The following is a 21,574-nucleotide window of genomic DNA, read 5'->3' on the forward strand; positions in this document are numbered from 1 at the left end:
AACATGCTCAGGGAGGGGAAGAGGTGCCAATTTTGGTGGTCAACGATGACGCTGTTCAATGTATTCATAAACGACCTAGAAGCAGGGACGAAGTGTGAAGTTATAAAATTTGCGGATGACACCAAACTCTGCAGCAGGGTTAGAACCACAGAAGAATGTGAAGACCTACAAAGGGACCTAAACAAACTGGAGGAGTGGGCAAGCAAATGGCAAATGCGCTTTAATATAGAGAAATGCAAGGTCATGCATTTAGGAAAAAAAAACCCCGATGTTCAGCTACAAAATGGGGGGGTCAGTGCTAGGGGATAGTAATCTTGAAAAAGACTTGGGTGTGCTGGTAGATACTACAATGAAACCAACGGCACAATGTGCAGCGGCCTCCAAGAAAGCAAACAGAATGTTGGGTATTATTAAGAAGGGCATTACAACCAGGAAGAAGGAAGTCATCATGCCGCTGTATCGTGCGATGGTTCGTCCGCATCTGGAGTACTGTGTCCAGTATTGGTCACCGTACCTCAAGAAGGACATGGCGATACTTGAAAGGGTCCAGAGAAGAGCGACGAAAATGATAACAGGTATGGAAAACCTTTCATACACAGACAGGTTGGGAAGGCTGGGGCTCTTCTCCCTTGAAAAGAGGAGACTCAGAGGAGACATGATAGAGACTTTCAAGATCATGAAGGGCATAGGGAGGGTGGAAAGGGACAGGTTCTTCAGATTATTGGGAACCACAAGCACCAGGGGGCACTCAGAGAAGCTGAAAGGGGACAATTTTAGAACCAATGCTAGGAAGTTCTTCTTTACACAGAGGGTGGTGGACACCTGGAATGCGCTTCCGGAGGTTGTGATAGGACAGAGTACACTACGGGGGTTCAAGGAAGGATTGGATAAATTCCTGAACGATAGGGGGATTGAAGGATACAGATAGAGGTAGAGATAGGTTTTAGACAGAGTATGGATAGAAGGATAAAAGGGATTAGAGAAAGATCACATTACAGGTCATGGGCCTGAAGGGCCGCCGCGGGTGCGGACTGCTGGGCACGATGGACCTTGTGTCTGACCCAACGGAGGCAACTTCTTATGTTCTTATGTTCCAATGAAGGTGGTCTTTAGCTGGCAGGGCTTGGGGATCTCCTGTAACGACACAGATGTACCAATGCTGGGTGGGCCTGAACCCAAAATGGATGGACCCCTGTCCACTTGCGACTATGCCAGCGTAGCTGGTTTTAAGAAAGGTTTGGATAAGTTCCTGGAGGAAAAGTTCATAGTCTGTTATTGAGAAAGACATGAGGAAGCCACCGCTTGCCCTAAATCAGTGGCATGGAATATTGCTGCTCCTTGGGTTTTGGCCAGCTACTGGTGACCTGGATTAGTCACTGTGAGAACGGGCTACTGGGCTTGATGGACCATTGGTCTGACCCATTAAGGCTATTTTTATGTTCTTATGTCTGCTTCTCACTGTTTGTTATCCAAAATCCAATACATATCCACATATTTTTCCCTCAGAAAATAAGGAAACTGAGTTGGAAAAGAAATATATAACAGTCTGAAGAAATTTTTTAAGAAGGACCTTTTTTTTCAGATGTTAATAAAAATTATCTCTTTCTGGCCCACACAATATACAGAAAGTGTTAAATAATGGTCTGCCATTTGTCACAGACTTTATGTCACGGCTCTCACCTGTAAAATATGAATAAACCAGGATTAGACCCCAGAAATTCTTTCCTACACAGGCAAAATCAGCAACTGTAATCAGGTTATTTACAGACACATATCATCATAGTGTATTTTAGTATAGGCCATCACTGCTACAATTGTTTTGCAAACCTTTTTCATAGAAGCAATCTGATAATTATTCTGACAGCTGCTCCTCAAGACCAAGAAAGAAACAGGGCAAGAACCAGAGCATGTTTCAGGGCAACTGCATGGAAAGGGTGGAGCTGTGCAAAGTCTGTTCCAAAAGAACAGCTCTAGTCTGTGAAAGAAAAATGCCCCACCCATGCCCCACCCGGAACTCTACCACAAAACACCTGCTCTGCCTGAGATATTATTAAAAGAGACATCACCCAGCCAGGCTGAAAGACTTCCCCTACAAATTCCTCCTCTGTGTGGATGGTACTGAACACTGAAACACCCATACCACACCCCCAACACGCTCCACACACAAAGAAAAACATGTCAATACAAATTTCTCACTGTAGCCTTGATTTGTACTACTCTGGCAGAACTCCATCTCTTGGTTCAAACTTCTCAGGGACCTCTGCGCTATCACAGCAATTCTCCAATATGCTAAGGAGGAGGTCAGAGATCAGAGGTCAACAGCAAACTAGCAAGAACATAGCTTTCTTTATGCAAAAGCTGTCCCCCCTTCTTTTGAGGGAAGGTAAGGGTAGAGACTAATGTAATATAGAATTTAATGCGGTCAAACTAAACAGACCAAGATTAAGGGTCTGGATTCATTAAGGCTTCTCCCTTTGTTTTTTGGTGGGGAGAAAGATTAGTAAATCAGGCCTTCAGGCCCTGATTCTCCAAAAGTGCGTCCCGATTTTAGGCAGCTGTAGACGTCCTACAGCTGTCTAATCAGCCAATCGGGATGCACGTTTTTTAAAAAAAAAATGCTTCCCAGGCAGGCCGCCCGGGAGAGGCGTCCTATACTAAACGCCGATTCTGTAACCGGCGTCTTTAGAGAATCGGGTTAAATTAGACGCGGCCGCTATACTTATGGCAGCAAGGGATCTCCCTGCTGCAATATGTATAGCAGCCGCGGTTGTTGCGGCCGCCTGTCCCATCACCGAAAGGATGAATGCCTAACTCCTCCTGTCGGAACCCAGAGCTCCCTCCCCCCCAAACTCGTAATCGCCGACAGGAGGATGCCCAACTCCTCCTGTCGGAACCCCGAGCTCCCTCCCCCCCAAACTCGTAATCGCCGACAGGAGGATGCCCAACTCCTCCTGTCGGAACCCCGGAACCCCCTCCCCCCCCCAAACTCGTAATCGCCGACAGGAGGATGCCCAACTCCTCCTGTCGGAACCCCGGAACCCCCTCCCCCCAAACTCGTAATCGCCGACAGGAGGATGCCCAACTCCTCCTGCCGGAAAGCCCAACGACCCCCCCGCCCCAACTAATCTCCCTCCCCCAACTAACCTTTCAATGTTGGTCAGCTGGACGGGTCTTGCTGCCGTCCAGCCGACGGGTCTGCCTCGTGGAAATGAGACGGCACGCCCCTTCCTGGCCCATCCCCGCTAAATCTAAGGCCTAATTGGCCCAGGCTAGGCACCTTGGCCAATCAGGCCTTAGGATTAGTGGGGATGGGCGGACCCGCTATGCCTAAGGCCTGATTGGTCCAGGCTTCTAAAGCCTGGCCCAATCAGGCCTTAGATTTAGCGGGGATGGGCCGGGAAGGGGCGTGCCGTCTCATTTCCACGAGGCAGACCCGTCGGCTGGACGGCAGCAAGACCCGTCCAGCTGACCAACATTGAAAGGTTAGTTGGGGGAGGGAGATTAGTTGGGGCGGGGGGGTCGTTGGGTTTTCCAGCAGGAGGAGTTGGGCATCCTCCTGTCGGCGATTACGAGTTTGGGGGGGAGGGGGTTCCGACAGGAGGAGTTGGGCATCCTCCTGTCGGCGATTACGAGTTTGGGGGGGGAGGGGGTTCAGGGGTTCCGACAGGAGGAGTTAGGCATCCTCCTGTCGGTGATGGGACAGGCAGCCGCGGCCGCTATACTTTATTGCAGCAGGGAGATCCCTTGCCGCGATCAGTATAGCGGCCGTGTCTACTTACAATGTAGACCAGCATTTTGCTGGCCTACATTTTAAGCGTCTCTTCCTCTACTAGGGAGACGCGTAGGGCTGCCTAAGTTCGCCTAAGGCCTGTAGGCGAGCTTAGGCATCTTGCGGGTCTTCCTAGGCTCCCGGAGGCGCCTTCAGGCCTGCCTGGGGAGCATTTTTTTTAAAAAAACGTGCATCCCGATTGGCTGATTAGACAGCTGTAGGACGTCTACAGCTGCCTAAAATCGGGACGCACTTTTGGAGAATCAGGGCCTCAGTGTCTCCCCAGATCATGGGGGTCACCTAGGCACTGAATTAACATCATTTCCCTTTCACTAAAAGTCTAAACAGAATTAGCCAAGTTCACTAATTTATACAGAGAAAGAGGATGGAGATTATGGATATAAGGGGCAGATTCAATGAGGAGCCCCAAGCAAAATTTTGCTGAGGATCCCTCCCATGATAATGGTAGTGGTGGTGGTGGGTGGGGGGACTCCCCGTTACCTCCAACCCTCATGGCAACACTGTAGTTATCTTTTCAAGGTATTACACTCTCTCTCACTCAGCAGCCAGAGAAGTGCATAGAAACAGCAACTACCACTGGTTGATCTAAGTCTTATAAAAGGAGCCATGAAAATCATCATACAGTTCTTATTGTGAAACTATGTAGATCTTACGTGTTTCCTTGGTTTACCAAACAGGGAAGAAGAAGAATTTAAGAGTGACGGCAGAAAATTGCACTGGCATACTCTAATGGTGTGGATAACTTGAGGAGGAACCTAGCAGAGCTTGAAGAATGGTCCAGAGTTTGGCAGCTAAGATTTAATGCTAATAAGATGCAAGGAGCAGTACAATTTAGGGGGTGAAATATTTTAGTGTATGAAAGAGGAGCAGGTATGGGATGATCCTAAGGTAGGAAAGGTAACAGTGAAAGCTAGAAGGAAGCTTGCCTAAAATGGGAGAGGAATTGCCAGCAGGAAAAAGGAGGCCATAGTGCCTCTACATAAGTCTCTGGTGCGTATTTAGAGCACTATGTACAAAAGATAAACAGGATGGAATGGGTCCAGAAGGTAGTTACTAAAATGATTAGTGGTCTTCATCATAGAGCACATGGGGACAGACAAAGATTACTAGTTTATTATTTATAAAGCGCTACCAGATGCACGCAGGGCTGTACAACAAACATGCAAGAGATGGCTCTTGCTCTCGAAGAGCTTACAATAAGACAGACATAGGACATGTTACTTAAGTAGGAGAAATATAAGGGACTAGAGATAGGGGAGTAAAGATAGAATGATAACAGAGATAGGGGTTCATAGACAACGGCGCGAAAGACAAAAGCGCGCACTGACAATTGAGCGCAGCGCGTGCCGCCGCGCCGCTCTAAATTACAGTTTTTAGGGGCTCCGACGGGGGGTTTTGTTGGGAAACCCCCCCAGTTTACTTAATAGACATCGCGCCGGCATTATGGGGGGTTTGGGGGGTTGTAACCCTCCACATTTTACTGTAAACTGAACTTTTTCCCTAAAAACAGGGAAAAAGTGAAGTTTTCAGTAAAATGTGGGGGGGTTACAACCCCCCACACTCCCCACAACGCCCCCACAACGCGGCGCGATGTCTATTAAGTAAAGTGGGGGGTTCCCCCCCACACACACCCCCGTCGGAGCGCTAAAAACAGTAATTTAGAGCGGTGCGGCGGTGCGCACTGCGCTCAATTGTCTGGGCGCGCCTTTGTCCCGGCGCGCTTTTGACCCGACACCAAGATAGGTGCTTTACAAGTTGTAAGAATAGGACATAAATGCAGTTTCACAAAAGTGGAGTTTTTACCATAGATTTGAACACCATACGAGAAGGGGGCCTGCCGAACTGAGTCAGGCAAAGATCTCAATCTGCCTGATAGACAGACCACAGGAGATAGCCGGCTGTATCCCACAGTCTGTGGCAAACCTGAAAATTCAATGCTGGCACCTTATCCTGCAACCAGCAATGAATTTCCCTTTCTATTTTGGTCAGCTGAGACATAGACAGCTAAGCCAATATTCATCAGCTAGTTGGCTGGCTAAGTCAGAGCAATCAAAGACAGAACTGATTTTTACGTGGTTCTATCTGGCTGCTGAACTTAGCCGGCCAGCCAATGAATATTGGCAGTGACCAGCTATGTTGTGCAGCATAGCTGGTCACCAGGCTATTCGCCAAACAAGATATTCAGTGGGACATAGCTGTGAACCCCAATTATTAGCAAATAGATTTCAGTGCATCAAATGAAATCCATGTTAAAATAGCACAGTAGCCCACATTGATAACTATGGTGCTCATTTTCAAAGCACATAAAGTATCATAGGTTTCTATGGGACTTTGTGTGTCTTTGAAAATGAGCTACTATGTCCCTAAATGTGATTGGTCAAACATCAACGAATCCCGATCAAGAATCACTACATGAAATCAGCACACAGACCCCACTATATAGCATCGCTATAAAAAAAAAGCCACAGCAAGATAGCTTAAACATCAGTCACGCAAACAAACACAGCACTACCAAACAGCTGCAAGAATCAATAAGGTGATAACTTTTATTAAACTGACAATATATTTCTTGATTAGCTTTTGGAAAATGGTGGACTAACAGCTAACACGTAAGTTTTGATTGTCTGGAGATGAACATTAAAAAATGTATCATAATACAGAAAGGAGCACAACGTTTTAGGCACAATGGTTGGGACCAAGACTATTTTTGGATGCCAAATTTAATGGAAGCTCTCCCAAAACCCAGGTCCTGACCACACTTCCCTATAGCCCAACTCAACCCAGCCAGCCCAGCTCAACCCCTACAGCCCAGCACTTCTCCAATCTGCTCTTTCATTCTGTAAAACAGGAGAAAGAGGTACTAAGGGATCCTTTTACAAAGGCATGCTAGGGCCTTAACGTGCGCAATAGCACGCGTTAAATTCCCAAGCGCGCTAGCCACTATCGCCTCCTTTTTAGGCGTGTGGTTTTCAAATCTATGCTAAAAATCTATACTAAAAAACTCCACTTTTGTGAAACTGCATTTATGTCCTATTCTTACAACTTGTAAAGCACCTATATCAGGGGTGTCCAATGTCGGTCCTCGAGGGCCGCAATCCAGTCGGGTTTTCAGGATTTCCCCAATGAATATGCATGAGATCTATTAGCATACAATGAAAGCAGTGCATGCAAATAGACCTCATGTATATTCATTGGGGAAATCCTGAAAATCCGACTGGACTGCGGCCCTCGAAGACCGACATTGGACACCCCTGACCTATATCTTGTTGTCATTCTATCTTTACTCCCCTACCTCTAGTCCCTTATATTTCCCCTACTTAAGTAACATGTCCTATGTCTATCTTATTGTAAGCTCTTCGAGCAAGAGCCATCTCTTGCATGTTTGTTGTACAGCCCTGCGTGCATCTGATAGCGCTTTATAAATAATAAATAATAGTACTAGTAATCTTTGTCTGTCCCCATATGCTCAATGATGAAGACCACTAATCATTTTAATAACCACCCTCTGGACCCATTCCATCCAGTTTATCTTTTGTACATAGTGTTCTAAATACGCACCAGAGACTTATGCAGAGGCACTATGGCCTCCTTTTTACGAGGCGGTAGATTTTCAGCTACTTTTGTGCGTGCACTAAAAACCCTAGCGCACCTTCATAAAAGGAGCCCTAAGTTCAGCTACTGAACCATGATTTACAAATCTGTGGAGTACTGTGGGGTAGGAAGGGGACCAATTTAGTATCAGCATCCAAATATAGGGGACATCACTTCCATGCCCACACCAAACTATATCAAGTTTCAAGTTTATGAAAAATTTGTTGTACACGCAATGCCAAATATTTCAATGCATATGACAATTTAAAAATAGGAGACAAAATAAAACAATTTTATACAAAGAAACACAGTATTTACTTACAAATAATTACCGATACAAAAGGAGAGGGGGATGAACTACAATCTTTAAAGAAAATAAAGAAACATTTAGAACATCTGGAGGGTAACAAAGAATAATCATGAAGATAAAGAAGATTTTGACCTATACATAAGGTCAGGTTAAAATTAGGTATTAGAGCATAAGCATTAATGATAAATGAATTATCCTATCTATGTCTCAAATGCGTCCTTATACAAGAAACTTTTTAAAGGGCTTTTGAATTTTTCTAGTGAGGATTCATCACATTAGCAGCACACAGAGACTCTGGCAATGACTTAAAAAAAAAAAAAAAACCACACACACACACAGCTGGAAGAGGGAGAGACACCAAAGAAGCAGGTTTGAAGAATATAAAGAGTGAATGAGATAAAGAAAGATAATTGATATATCTGGGGAGTTCTGGAAGGCAATAGAGAAAAGTAGGAACCACATTCCAAATAACATGGTGCAGGAAAGACTTTTTTTTTTTTTTTCAGATAATGGATTTTCAGATCAAAGGTTATTTATTGTATAAAATTTCATGAGTCAATCTGGCCACTTTCAGCATGGACACCTAAATAGAAAACAGTATTCTACTGTGAATCTAAACTGGCAAAGCTTTGCCAAAGTGCTATGCCATTCCGTGTCACTTCCATCAAGAGATGAGATCAATCACAGAGCAAAGGCTTGGCAAACAACTCATAAAACAAAGAAAAAGAGGTCTAAGCAAGACACATTTCAATGCCCTCTATTTGCCAGATATTTTATGATACGACTCTCGCAAGACAATCTTTTCAGTCATAGCTCCCACTCTGTGGAATTCTCTCCCTACAATTACTGTATAAGACAAGAAAATTGTGCTTCTAAATTTAAATCAGGCCTTAAAACTTTTCTTTTTAGAGATGCCTTTGAAGTGTATGTAGATTCAGATTTCAATATCAGCTTATTATAAGCCTACCAGTACTCCCTTGTGTTTTTTTCCTTTCCCTGACCGTATTTTTTTATGATGTAACCCTCACTGTCATCCTTTTGTATCCTGTGAAATTTCCCTTATTATTTTAAAGTGTCTGTGTTAGCCTCCGTTTTTTCATAACTATATTTTTTTAGCTACGATTTTATGTAAACCGCTTAAGGGATCTCAAAGTCCCTCCTTGAGGGCCGCAATCCATTCGGGTTTTCAGGATTTCTCCAATGAATATGCATTGAAAGCAGTGCATGCACATAGATCTCATGCATATTCATTGGGGAAATCCTAAAAACCCGACTGGATTGCGGCCCTCAAGGAGGGACTTTGAGACCCCTGGCTTAGGCTGTACATCAAACTGCAATAAACTTGAAACACTAAAATGAAAGCTTCAGCCATGAGTTGCCACACCTCAGTACCACACCTAATATGCAACCTTTGACTAACCCTCCCAGGAAAACTCAGGCTAACAATGGAAAAACACTAGAAGTGTGTGAGCCTGTCAGCTTCTGTTGTTTCATGCCTGCACAGATTTTCCCCTGCCTCAGAAATGTGTGCATGCCAGCCCAGTCTTAATTCCCACTTGTTTCATACCTGCTTTCCAATGAATACCAAAAAAAAAAAAATCTGATCTACAGGGCAGGCCACGCCTACTGCCTCTGTTAATTATAAATCATTTTTGACCATTGAATAAGATTTTATCCACAGTAATGGGGTTTGGGATAACCACCCGATACATAAACACATAAAGCAAATACTCATGGTGTTGAGGTGAAAAGTGCATATGTATGCATATGCGTGGAAATCCAGAAGTACACATGTAAGTAAGTGTTTACAGAAAAATCTGCTCCCATGAACAGTGCATGCAGATTTGTGCTGTTCCAGAGTTAATCTGTGAAAGGAAATAATCTCCCTTTGAAAGCAAATGTAAAAGTGTGCCGGTGAAATCTATCCACACACATGCACTTTGCTTAAAAGTTGACCCCCTCAAGAAGAAAGGTTGCATGATGTAGAGCAATCTCTGGATATTCTCTCACAGAATGCTGGAGTTGAAGTAATGCAGATGCAATGGAACATCTGGTTTATTTATATATATATATATATATATATATATACATATACATACAGTGGAACCTTGGTTTACGAGCATAATTCATTCCAGAAGCATGCTCGTAAACCAAATTGCTCGTATATCAAAGCGAGTTTCCCCATAGGAAGTGAAACTCGCTTGATACGTTCCATCTCCTCCTCCCCCCCCGAGGCTATCGGTGCTGCTCAATCACCCCCCCCCCCCCCCCGCTCAAACTGGCATCGCACCCCCCACCTGCCAACGCCTCCCCTGCAAACGCCCCCCCCCCCAAGAACCGCATTGCACCCCCGTGCTGGAAGCAATATCCGCCCACCTGCCCTCCCAAACAAGCGCCTTACCCCATCTGCTGCTTGCTGGTGCGAGTTAAAGAAAGATCCCACCTCTTGCCTGGGCTGGGCCTTGAGCATCTACACATGCTAAAGGCCTTCTGGCTCTCGTTTTGAGAAAGTCTCTCCTCATTTGTTAATGGCAATGATGATGGTTCTTAATACCGCTGTTGATTTTACATGGTTGAAATATTATTCTTCTATATTTTATTAAATATATTTTCCTCCTCTAAACCTAGGTGCATCATATGCTCAGGTGTGTCTTATATTTATTATTAATAGAAAATCAACACAATAAAAACAAACATTACAGATTTGTGCTCTCCATGTCAGAATGCATACAAAATACAAGTGAACCCCCCACCACCACCACCATCAATACCAGTGCTATAAGAGTATTTAAAAACTTAACTGGGTTAATTGCAGAGCTTTCAATTTGCATATTTTGGGATAGGCTAATATGTATCCATTTGTTTGTGCTGTAAACTTAGACATCAAGCCAATAAAGTCTAACTTAATTAAAGCCAAGCCTTGTGTCTGTGTCCAAGTCTGTTTCCAAAATTGTGCTAAAGCTAATTTAGCCACTACAAACAAATGAATAGCAAATTTTATGTATGTTTCATAATTCCAGAAGCTTGAAATATAATAAATAACAATCCCCCTGTTAAAGGGTATCTTTTTTTGTATAATCTGTTGTACAATATTTAATCACAAGTGTCCAATATTGCAATATATTGGACTAGTCCACCAAATATGAAGGAAATCCCCTGAGCTTCCACATTGGACAACAGCATAAAGATGGTCCAGTTTTATAGATATGATATAGACATTGAGGGGCATAATACCATCTGCATAGTAGCTTATATTTATTTTCTATTAGCCTATTTGAAACAGAGACCCCAAGAAGAAATCAGAACAGCTTCATCCAACAGGGAAGCTCATAAGTGTTACCCAAATCAGTTTTCCATTGCTCTATATTTTGCATGAGAGGTAAGGTATGTTGAAAAGCAAAGCATTATATAAGTAATTCCTCCTCTGGTACAACCTGATTTTAAAGCTGCTTCTAGGGCTGTTTCATTGAAACCAAGATCCCTTCTTGCTCTGCATTGAACAAAATCACTTATGATAATGAAAAAATGTTTCAGTGGTAATCCATAATCCTTTGCTAATTCCTCAAAAGGGACAACCAAACCCTCATCTCAGATCTGGTCAAACAAGCATAAAGAAGACTTCCATCTTTTAAAACATATTATATAACGTTCCCAGGACCAATTCAGGAGCATAAGCATCAGAACAAGGGGGGGGGGCAGGCCACAAGGGCCATGGCCCCCCAAAAGACATCACCGTTGGTAGCCAATCACATATACTGGCCTGCCACCAGCACTGGCATCTTCTCTCTACTGTGGCCCTCCCTCTCTGAAATAACTTCCATTTCCTCAGATGTGGGCCCGCATAGAGAGGAGACGCTAGTGCCGGCAGCAGGGTTGCGTATGTGATTGGCTACTGCCGCTGATATCCTTTAAGCAGCAGATGAAGATAGATCTTGGGGCAAGGATAGAGAAGAGCCATGGCAGAGTGAGCGCGCAAGGAAGGAGAGATGGACTTGGGGAGGGGGGCACGAAGGATGGAGAAATGTCACACTCGAGGGAAAGGGGCAAGAACAGAGAAAGTGTGAAGGCAAAAAGTGTTGGACTCAGAGAGAGAGAGAGAAGGAGAGATGTTGGATGGGGAAGGCAGAAAGAAAAGAAGCAGAAATATCACTCAGGGGAAGGGGTAGAGGGCAGAGAATGAAAAGTTGGACTCATGGAGAGAGATGTTAGTTGGGGGAGGGAAAGAGGACCAGATGAGAAGAAGCATGCAGGAGGCAGAAATAAATGTTGGACTACTGGAAGGAAAGGAGAAATGTTGGAAAGGGAGGGGGGCCAGAAAGGAGGAAGAGAGAGAAAAATGTTACACTGGGGGGAGGAGAGATGACTCAATGTAGGGACAGATGACAGATTCCGGAGAAGGGAGATGGAAGGAGGGAGAAAGAGAAAAAGAGATATCCAGCCAAGGGATGGAAAGGAAGGAGAGAGATATGCCAGATTCTGGGAATAAGAGGAGAGAGATACCAGAACACAAAAGGGAATAAGAGAAGTTGTTGGACCACAGGAATGGGGAGGGATGGAGAGAGAGATGCCAGATCAAGAGAGAGGAGAAAGATTTCAGACCACAGAAGGGGGAAGAGGGAAAAGATAGTGCAAAGGGAAGTGATGGAGGGGAATGGAAGAGAGAGAGAGGGAGGGAGGGTATGGTGCACAGAGATGGAGGGGAGAGAGATAGAGAGGAAATGGTGCACAGAGATGAAGGAGAGAAAGAAGGAAGGGATGGTGCACAGGGATAGAGGGAAAGGGGAAAGAGGGAGGAGACGGGTCACAGAGATGGGTACACATGGATAGATGGAAAAGGAAGGGAAGACATGGAAAAGTAGATAGATTTTGAGAAGAAAGCAGAAAATGGAAAAAAGTTGAATGTTAAAAATTAACGTCAAAGATGAATGTAGAGCAGACAGTGAAGAAGGAGAGACAAACAGCAGATAGGTAAGGCGGCCCTAGAAACACAATTAAGAGCAGAGACAGAAGGAAGTGCAATCAGATAAAGATAATAAGAAAAATAAAATCACCTAGAAAAATAAAATCACCAGACAACAAAGGTAGGGAAAATTATTTTATTTTTAATTTAGTGATTGAAATGCGTCAGTTTTAAGAATTTATATCTGCTTTTGTCCCCCCCCAAACAAAAAAGCATTCCGCTGCTTATGTCCAGAAGCGAAAATGATGGCTGACATATGAAAAGTACATTCCTTCTGGGAACCAGATTTGACGCCAATTCATCCAATGGAACACTTTTTTTTGGTTCGAGGGGCCAAACAAACCAATCTCTGGCTCTGCCCTTAAGCTGTCTAATTTCTGATACTGTGTTGGGCAAAATATTGGTATGGCCCTGGCCCCAGTGGTCTACCTCATTCCACTGCTAATGCATTAGTACAACTCAAAGCATACAAGAAGGATAAAAGCGTTAAACATAAGCATCCAGCATTCAGCTTGCTGCCTCTGACTCCTGTGTAGTACCTAAGGGTACATCTTCCTAATCTGCTGGGCCTGGGGTGCTGGAAATGGTGGATGCATCAGAAGGCCTCATATACAGTATATCCCTCTGTCCACTCTACACAAATCCCATTCGTTAGGAGGAAGACATCGATTCAGATCTGAGTCTTATCTTCCGTCAGACTCAGAGTGTTGTACTTTTGAGGAGATATTAATATAACAGGTTACCTGTATATGTATAAGCCATATAGATGCCTATTTCTAAAGCCATAAAGGTGCCAATGTGTCTTCATGAAACACTAGGGATAGAGCAGCAGAAATTACATCTAGACTGAAGCTGTGAACACTTACATTTGCTGGAAGTTGGCTTAAATGGTTATGCATACATACATATTTTATAAACGTGTAAACCGTGATTCCATCAGCATTCTGTCTCCTGACACGCCAACCTGTGGGACGAGTAGAAGAGGGGTAATTTTATAAAAAGTTCCTTTTACGCATGAAAATTCCTTTATAAAAAATTACCCCTCTGAACCACTCTGCAATACAGTGTCCAGCCAGTTCAGTCTTGAAAAGGGCCTGAGATGCTGTACTGCCACTGGCCCCCCCTAAGTGGGTTGGAAACACGAGTAAGGGGAATGGAGAAGGAACCAGGGCTGTGGAGTCGAGGAGTCGGAGACAATTTTGGGTATCTGGAGTCGGAGTCGTGTGTACCAGAAACTGAGTCGAAGGATTTATCTACCGACTCCACAGCCCTGGAAGGAACGTGTATGTGGGGGGGGGAGGGGAGGGTACGTGATAGGAGCAAGAGAATCAATCAGGGGATCTGAGTTACTTGAGGAGTGTCGAGTAAAAGGATAACAAGGGGTGTTACAGAGCAGCAAAGACAGTGAAAGGAGGAGCTAGCGGATGTTGTGGATGAGCAGGCTGGATGGGCCATTCAGCCTTTATCTGCCATCATGTTTCTATATTTCTAACCTCCCTTTCCATCCCCTATCCTTCTGCCCCTCTTGCCTGGCCTCTTGAAACTCCACCCCCTCTCATCCCTAGATTCCTTCATTCTACCCTTCAGTTCCTTCCTCCTGTCCTAGCATTATCGCACTAAGATCCATTTTCATTAAATGAAAGATAGGCAAAATAAATTAACTGGACACACAAGAATGTTAAGACAGGTCAAATAACAAATATTCATAAAATTACTAAGGTGTCCTTTTATCAATCTGCGGTAGGGGGTTTAGCACGTGTTAAACCGCCTGCCGCGCTAGCCGCTAACGCCTGCATTGAGCAGGCATTAGTTTTTTAGCCGGCCGCGGGGGTTAGCGCGTGATGAAATGTCCGATGCGCTAACCCTGCTAGCGCGGCTTGATAAAAGGACCCCTAAGTTAATAAATATTACAGGAATTGCTATGCAGATAATTATGAAAAACTGGAAAAATTGCTATGCAGATAATTATGAAAAACTGGAAAAATTGGGACAAGTTAAATTACAACTTTTGGTGAGAAACCCTATGTCAAAGTTATAAGTTTGAACGTATAAATTCGATACAATTGGGATACTATAATAAATTCAATGAGGTTTGGGATCCAGTAACAAAATTTTGTAAGAATTGATCATTAGTAATTCTCTTTGATTTCTGAATGTTACACACATCCAGGAAGGGTGGGTGGGAGGGTGTGGGAGGGGGGGTGTTATGTACTTATTATATCATTTGATTATAATGAGTGCTGTTTATTGTATTAATTGTTTGTTAACCTGTTGCACTTTATGTTGGCTTTTAAAAATGAATAAAGATTTATGAAAAAGTAAATAAATACAGTGGTGCCTCGCATAACGGACGCCTCGCACAGCGAACGCTGCGCACAACGAACTTTATGTCTTGATCCGTACAACGAACTTCGTTTCACACAACGAAGTCGCCCGAGCTGCATCCTTCCGCGCAGGCACTGCGCTTAACTGCCCTCTCTCCGCCTGGTTCCCTCTTGCCCCCCCCCCGACTCCCCGACACGATCGGGGCAAAAAGGAGCCCAAGCCCTCTTGCCCCGCCGATTCCCCAACTCCCCACACAATATCGGGCCAGGAGGGAGCCCAAGTCCTCCTGGCCACGGCGACCCCCCTAACCCCACCCTGCACTACATTACGGGCAGGAGGGATCCCAGGCCCTCCTGCCCTCGACGCAAACCCCCCCCTCCCCCCAACGACCGCCCCCCCCCAAGAACCTCCGACCGCCCCCCCAGCCGACCCGCGACCCCCCTGGCCGACCCCCACGACACCCCCAACCCCCTTCCCCGTACCTTTCTGTAGTTGGCCGGACAGACGGGAGCCAAACCCGCCTGTCCGGCAGGCAGCCAACGACGGAATGAGGCCGGATTGGCCCATCCGTCCCAAAGCTCCGCCTACTGGTGGGGCCTAAGGCGCCTGGGCCAATCAGAATAGGCCCGGGAGCCTTAGGTCCCTCCTGGGGGCGGGGCCTGAGGCACATGGGCCCAACCCGACCATGTGCCTCAGGCCCTGCCCCCAGGAGGGACCTAAGGCTCCCGGGCCTATTCTGATTGGCCCAGGCGCCTTAGGCCCCACCAGTAGGCGGAGCTTTGGGACGGATGGGCCAATCCGGCCTCATTCCGTCGATGGCTGCCTGCCGGACAGGCGGGTTTGGCTCCCGTCTGTCCGGCCAACTACAGAAAGGTACGGGGAAGGGGGTTGGGGGTGTCGTGGGGGTCGGCCAGGGGGGTCGCGGGTCAGCTGGGGGGGCGGTCGGAGGTTCTTGGGGGGGGGCGGTCGTTGGGGGGGGGGGGGGTTTGCGTCGGGGGCAGGAGGGCCTGGGATCCCTCCTGCCCGTAATGTAGTGCAGGGTGGGGTTAGGGGGTCGCCGTGGCCAGGAGGACTTGGGCTCCCTCCTGGCCCGATATTGTCGGGGAGTTGGGGAATCGGCGGGGCAAGAGGGCTTGGGCTCCCTTTTGCCCCGATCGTGTCGGGGAGTCGGGGGGGCAAGAGGGCTTGAGCTCCCTCTTGCCCCGATCGTGTCGGGGAGTCGGGGGGGGGCAAGAGGGCTTGAGCTCCCTCTTGCCCCGATCGTGTCGGGGAGTCGGGGGGGGCAAGAGGGCTTGAGCTCCCTCTTGCCCCGATCGTGTCGGGGAGTCGGGGGGGGCAAGAGGGCTTGAGCTCCCTCTTGCCCCGATCGTGTCGGGGAGTCGGGGGGGCAAGAGGGCTTGAGCTCCCTCTTGCCCCGATCGTGTCGGGGGTGCCAGGGACCACACGGAGTCACCCACCGTACCACCCGATTCGGGTAAGCGCAGGTATCGGTGGGTGGCTTATTTGCGGGGGGGTGCCTTATTTTACATTTTTTTCTAAAAAGGGGGGGCTGTCTTATTTGATGGCCCTGCCTTATCATCGGGGAAACACGGTAGAAAAAAAAAAAAAATGAACAGTTAAGTCCCAGTTTTTGCCGCTGAGACTCTGCCCTCTCACTGTAAAATTAGACTCTACTTAGTCTGTCTTTAAATTTAAAAAATGTGTGTTGTTTTAAAAAACAATTATGTTTTTAGATGTATCTAAATAAAAATAATAACCAAAAATTTATCTTTTTTTATGTCATCTTAGCATATTTTATGCTACAGAACGAATTATTTTTTTTAACATGTATTGTTATGGGAAAACGCGTTTCACATAACGAACTTTTCGCATAACAAACTTGCTCCTGGAACGAATTAAGTTCGTTGTGTGAGGCACCACTGTATATACAAGTCAGCCCACTTAAAGAACATTTCTTTTACAATGAGGCCCAACACCGAGATGTGCCACACCACTGGAGCCAAACTTCAGTAGCCAGCTGTAGTTAAGGACACAGCCATCCTAAGTTGTTAAATAAAAACACAATTCTGTAGCAGGTCACAGCATACGTTCATTGTCAGGGTGAGAGAGGAGCAGTGTAGGAGGTTTCTGCAAGTTCGAAAGAATATTCAGAGAAGTTCTGGCAGCTTTACTGTCATTTCTGTACACTTCTCCCTCCGTATTCGCTGTGATAGGGGATGAACAGAACCGCAAATACTGAAATCCGTGAATAACTTTTTAATGTTATTTGCTGTTTACTATTAAAAACCATCGTGAATATAGTGAAACCGCGAATAACATGGAGGGAGACCTGGCCTGTTTCTGAAGGAGAGGCAAAATATGGTGAACAAAGTGCTGGGAATCAGCGATTTTCTCTGTAAACCCTGGGAATCAGCGATTTCTCTATGCAAGCTGATGTAATTTGAGGGGAGGAGCCAGCAAGCTAAAAACCATGACTAATCAAAACCGCAAATGCTGAAACCGCGAATACGGAGAGAGAAGTGTTTAACCAATTTTTGGTGAAGGCAGTGATTACAGACCTTGCTCCTCTCCACAAAAGTGAAAAAGATATAAATACCAATCAGCTATTCTTAATTCAGTAGTGGCTAAAATTGGTGGAATCATAAGAACATTAAAATAGCCATATTGGGTTAGACCAGGGGTAGGGAACTCCTTTCCTCAAGAGCTGTATTCCAGTCGGGTTTTCAGGATTTCCCCAATGAATATGCATTGAAAGCAGTGCATACAAATAGATATCATGCATATTCATTGGGGAAATCCTGAAAACCTGACTGGAATATGGCTCTCGAAGACCGGAGTTCCCTACTCCTGGGTAAGACCAATAGTCCATCTATCTATGAAGTTACAGGGAAATACTTTTAAAACAAATAGAAGGAAATATTTTTTCACTCAACGAACAGTTAAGTTCTGGAACTCATTGCCACAAGATGTGGAAATAGTGGTAAGAGTATCTAGATTTTAAAAAAGTTTGAACAAGTTCTTGGAGAAAAAGTCCATAGTCTGCTATTGAGACAAACATGGGAGAAGACATGGATTGTTGCTACAATCTGGGCTTCTGCCAGGTACCTGTGACCTGAACTGGCCATTGTTGGAAGCAGAATACAGGGCTAGATGGACCATTGGTCTGACCCAGTATGGTTATGTTATGCCAGTATCCTGTTTCCACAATGGCCAATTCAGGTCACAAGTACTTGACAAACTCAAATAGTAGTAATTTCCATGCTATCCAAAACAAAAACAATCAATGCTACTGATCCCAGGACAATCAGTGGCTTCCCCATGTCTGTCTCAATAGCAGACTATGGACTTTTTCTCCAAGAACTTGTTCAAACTTTTTTAAAATCTAGATACTTACACTTAAGTCGTCCTGCAGGGATACAATCGAATGTTTTACAAGACTTCCTGGATGAAACTTATACGTTGCAAGTTAGATGATGTGAAAACAGGCAAAAAAGCATCCAAAGCGACAAGATAACCACTGCAGAGACTAAGTAAAGACTCCCACACACTCTCCCCCACCCCCGATCAATGACCCCCTCACACCCCCACAAAGCTCAGAATAAAAACGTACATAAGAGGGCTGTTTGTGACCAGAAATCATCTCGGTGCCCAGCAAGCAGGCACCCCTGCGGCCAGCTGCAGATCTTCAGAGATCCTCTCTCCTCTCATAAGAAACAACAAGCCGCGGTACGCAGCCCCCGGACACAAGCCTGAAGGTATGTGGCCAAAGGGGCAGGACACACCCCTTTGGCCATGCTCCTTCAGAGCCTAAAAGGAGCAAAGAGCAGAGATCTCTGGCCGTAGAAGGGAGGGAAAAAAAGCAAAAATTTCCTCATCTTTATCAATAACATGCCCGATGGATCGTCATTTGTGTCCCCCTTCAACTTCGACTGTAACTTCTAACCCCAAACTTCAACTGGAGTCTTCTGCTGCCTCACTTTTTCTTAGGCAAACAGTCACCTCCAATTCAACCTGTTCCAAATTTTCATTAGAGTGTTGAATCACCTCCCGAAGTGGAGAAATAATCTCTCTCTGTACTGTCTGTTGAACCAGATCCTCAAAGGGAAAATCTAAATCGTTAATTGTTTCCCCTGTTCAAATGTCTTCAGGATCAGTTATTAGTCCTGATCCTGAAGGGAAAGTGATTACATTGCAAGATGTTTGTATGGTAGTAACTCATATTGAAACTTCACTTCAAGGTACTGTATCTAAACTTTTGTCAATTTTCCTCTGAAATAACTTCAAAGATAACTGACCATGAAACCCAATTGATTTCAATGGAGAATAGACTAAAGTAGAACCATCTGTAACTAATTATCAGGGTTTAGCAACATCAAACATTAAGGATAGTATGTCTTTACATCTGCAAATGGAGAAAATGGAAAATTTAATGAGATCTAGGCATCTTAGATTTCTGAATTTTCCCTATATCTCACTACTTGGCTCCACTGGAGCTTCTAAAGATGTACATGAGTGATATCTTACAATATGATCAGGTGGATATATTTTCACCAGATAATATTTATTACATTCCTAGGAGCTCCAAGACGTTAGCTGAGGAAGGAGGAGTAGGTCAACTAGTTTCTCCTGATAGCCTGAATGTTTCTCAGTTTTTTGAATCTTCTAAAGACTATATATTTAAACGAGCAACACTATTAGTTACTTTTAAATCTGAAATTGAAAAAACTTATTTTGAAACTTTACTTTGCAAAGAAACAGTCCTTGTTTTGTGGACAATTACTGAAAGTGTTTCCAGATGTTGCTAGGAGGAAACAGTTCCTACTGCTTAAGCCTAAAGTCTCAGCAGTCGGAGCTACCTTTTTTTCTTAAATTCCCATGCAAATGTTTGATTTCATATATTAATAGTACGTTTGGTATTCTTGGATCCTACTCAACTAGAAAATTTTCTTCAGGATAAACCTTTGTTAGGAAAAGTTTGTTAGAAAAAGTTTCAGATACTAATTTAGAGGTTGATGATAAAAAGTGACTTTTAATAGATTTCTGCCTGTTTGTGGAAATGAATATTTCTTGGATTTTTTGGTTAACTCAACCCTAATAAAGTCGACTTGAAAAAATACTATTTTTATTTTATCTTGAGGGGTTTTTGTTTCTTCTATTTTGCTGGATATTGTTCTGTGTTATAACAAATAAAATCAATAAAGAAAGAAAAAAACAAAACAAAACACATACATACCTGTCTCCAGAACATCAGCACCTAGTATAGGAAAGCCTAGTAGAGCGTATCTTAAGTAGCCTGGGGGGTGGGCTAGTGAACTATAAAGAAGAAGACCCAGGTCCATAAGCCACTCTAAACACTACATTTATGGTGGAAAATGTAAGGCCACCAAAAAAACCCCAAACCCTACTTTACTAACATATAGGTGCCACCTGCAACCATAAGGGCTACTGGGGTTGTAGACAGATGGGTATAGTGGGTTTTGTGTGTGCTTTGGGGAGCTCATCATAACCTATAAGGGAGTTCTGGTGAGATGTTTATCTGGCACCCTTTTTGTGAAGGTGCCCCACTACTCTGTTGCTATGTCTAGGTGGGCCTCTTCCATGTCCAAATAATCTTGTTCTGGGTGTTTGGACTTGGATGAAATTTAGGTCAAAATGTGGTATAAAGATAGACGAACTAGCGGTCTGGACTATCAACTGCTTGGATGTCCAGATATATGATTTTCAAATATATATACTGTATATATATATATATTTGAACATATACCCCCTCTTCTACAAAGCCGTGCTAGCGGCTGTACGGTAACGGCCCTGAAGCCCATAGAGATTTAAAGGGCTTTGAGGCTGTTGCCACACGGCAGCCGTTAGCGCGGCTTTGTAGAAGAAGGGGATACTGATTTGCCTTTCGAGAATAGGCATTTAATGCCATACATCTGAATCAGTTTTAGACATATATTTTGATCATGCCCCTCCATGATGTCAAAAAATGGCATAAAGTTGGACATCATAAGGTTGCATGTCTTGACAGCTAAGACGTCTAATTAGGTGATTGTCAAAAAAATTGGGAAGTCTTGAAGTGTCCTGGTTTTGAAAATGGCTTTTTCTCCACCTCTGAATTTGGAAGTCTTGCAGGAAACATCCAAAGTCAGACTCAGACGTCCTATCAAAAATGACCCTCTTTGTGTTTTATTGTTCTAAACACCAAAAATAATGAAGCAGTAAGTTACAACAAACATGTGCAGGTAGATTCCTGTATACTAGACTAACATGGAGATATAACAGCTTCAACCAGAGAAGCATCACACGGTTTTGGATATCACTGAGGAGGTTTTACCTCCTTTAACACAGGTGTATTACTTACCTACTAATTTGCAGAATCAACAGCAAGAAATTGCTAATGATTTGAATGTAACCACACTCCTTGAAATATCTGATAGAGTTAGTAACACCTGCGACTTTATTATTGACGGTGGCTTTGGCCCCAGATAAGAATTTGCTTATAAAAAAGTTCTTTAAAAATAAGCAGAAGGAATTCTTGGTTTTAAAAATTCAGATGTACCCAGATTTAGCCAGAGATACCCAGAGACGTCAGAGAGAATTC

General features: G+C 44.4%; 1 protein-coding gene across 4 annotated transcripts in view; it reads right to left on the reverse strand.

The window, feature by feature from the left end:
- KLF8 (Kruppel like factor 8) overlaps positions 1-21,574 on the reverse strand; it is a 316,291-nt gene that overhangs the window by 234,016 nt on the left and 60,701 nt on the right. Inside the window, exon 2 of one of the 4 annotated variants that reach the window (XM_033946686.1) lies at positions 13,518-13,615. The exons of 2 other annotated variants lie outside the window; for them this stretch is intronic. In XM_033946686.1, the coding sequence (XP_033802577.1) occupies positions 13,518-13,550 (33 nt within the window). In that variant the 5' untranslated portion in view covers positions 13,551-13,615. The remainder of the gene's footprint in view (positions 1-13,517; positions 13,616-21,574) is intronic. One more of the 4 variants, XM_033946688.1, reaches the window with a different exon arrangement.

The sequence above is a fragment of the Geotrypetes seraphini genome, chromosome 5 (assembly GCF_902459505.1).
Source record: "Geotrypetes seraphini chromosome 5, aGeoSer1.1, whole genome shotgun sequence".
Taxonomy (NCBI): domain Eukaryota; kingdom Metazoa; phylum Chordata; class Amphibia; order Gymnophiona; family Dermophiidae; genus Geotrypetes; species Geotrypetes seraphini.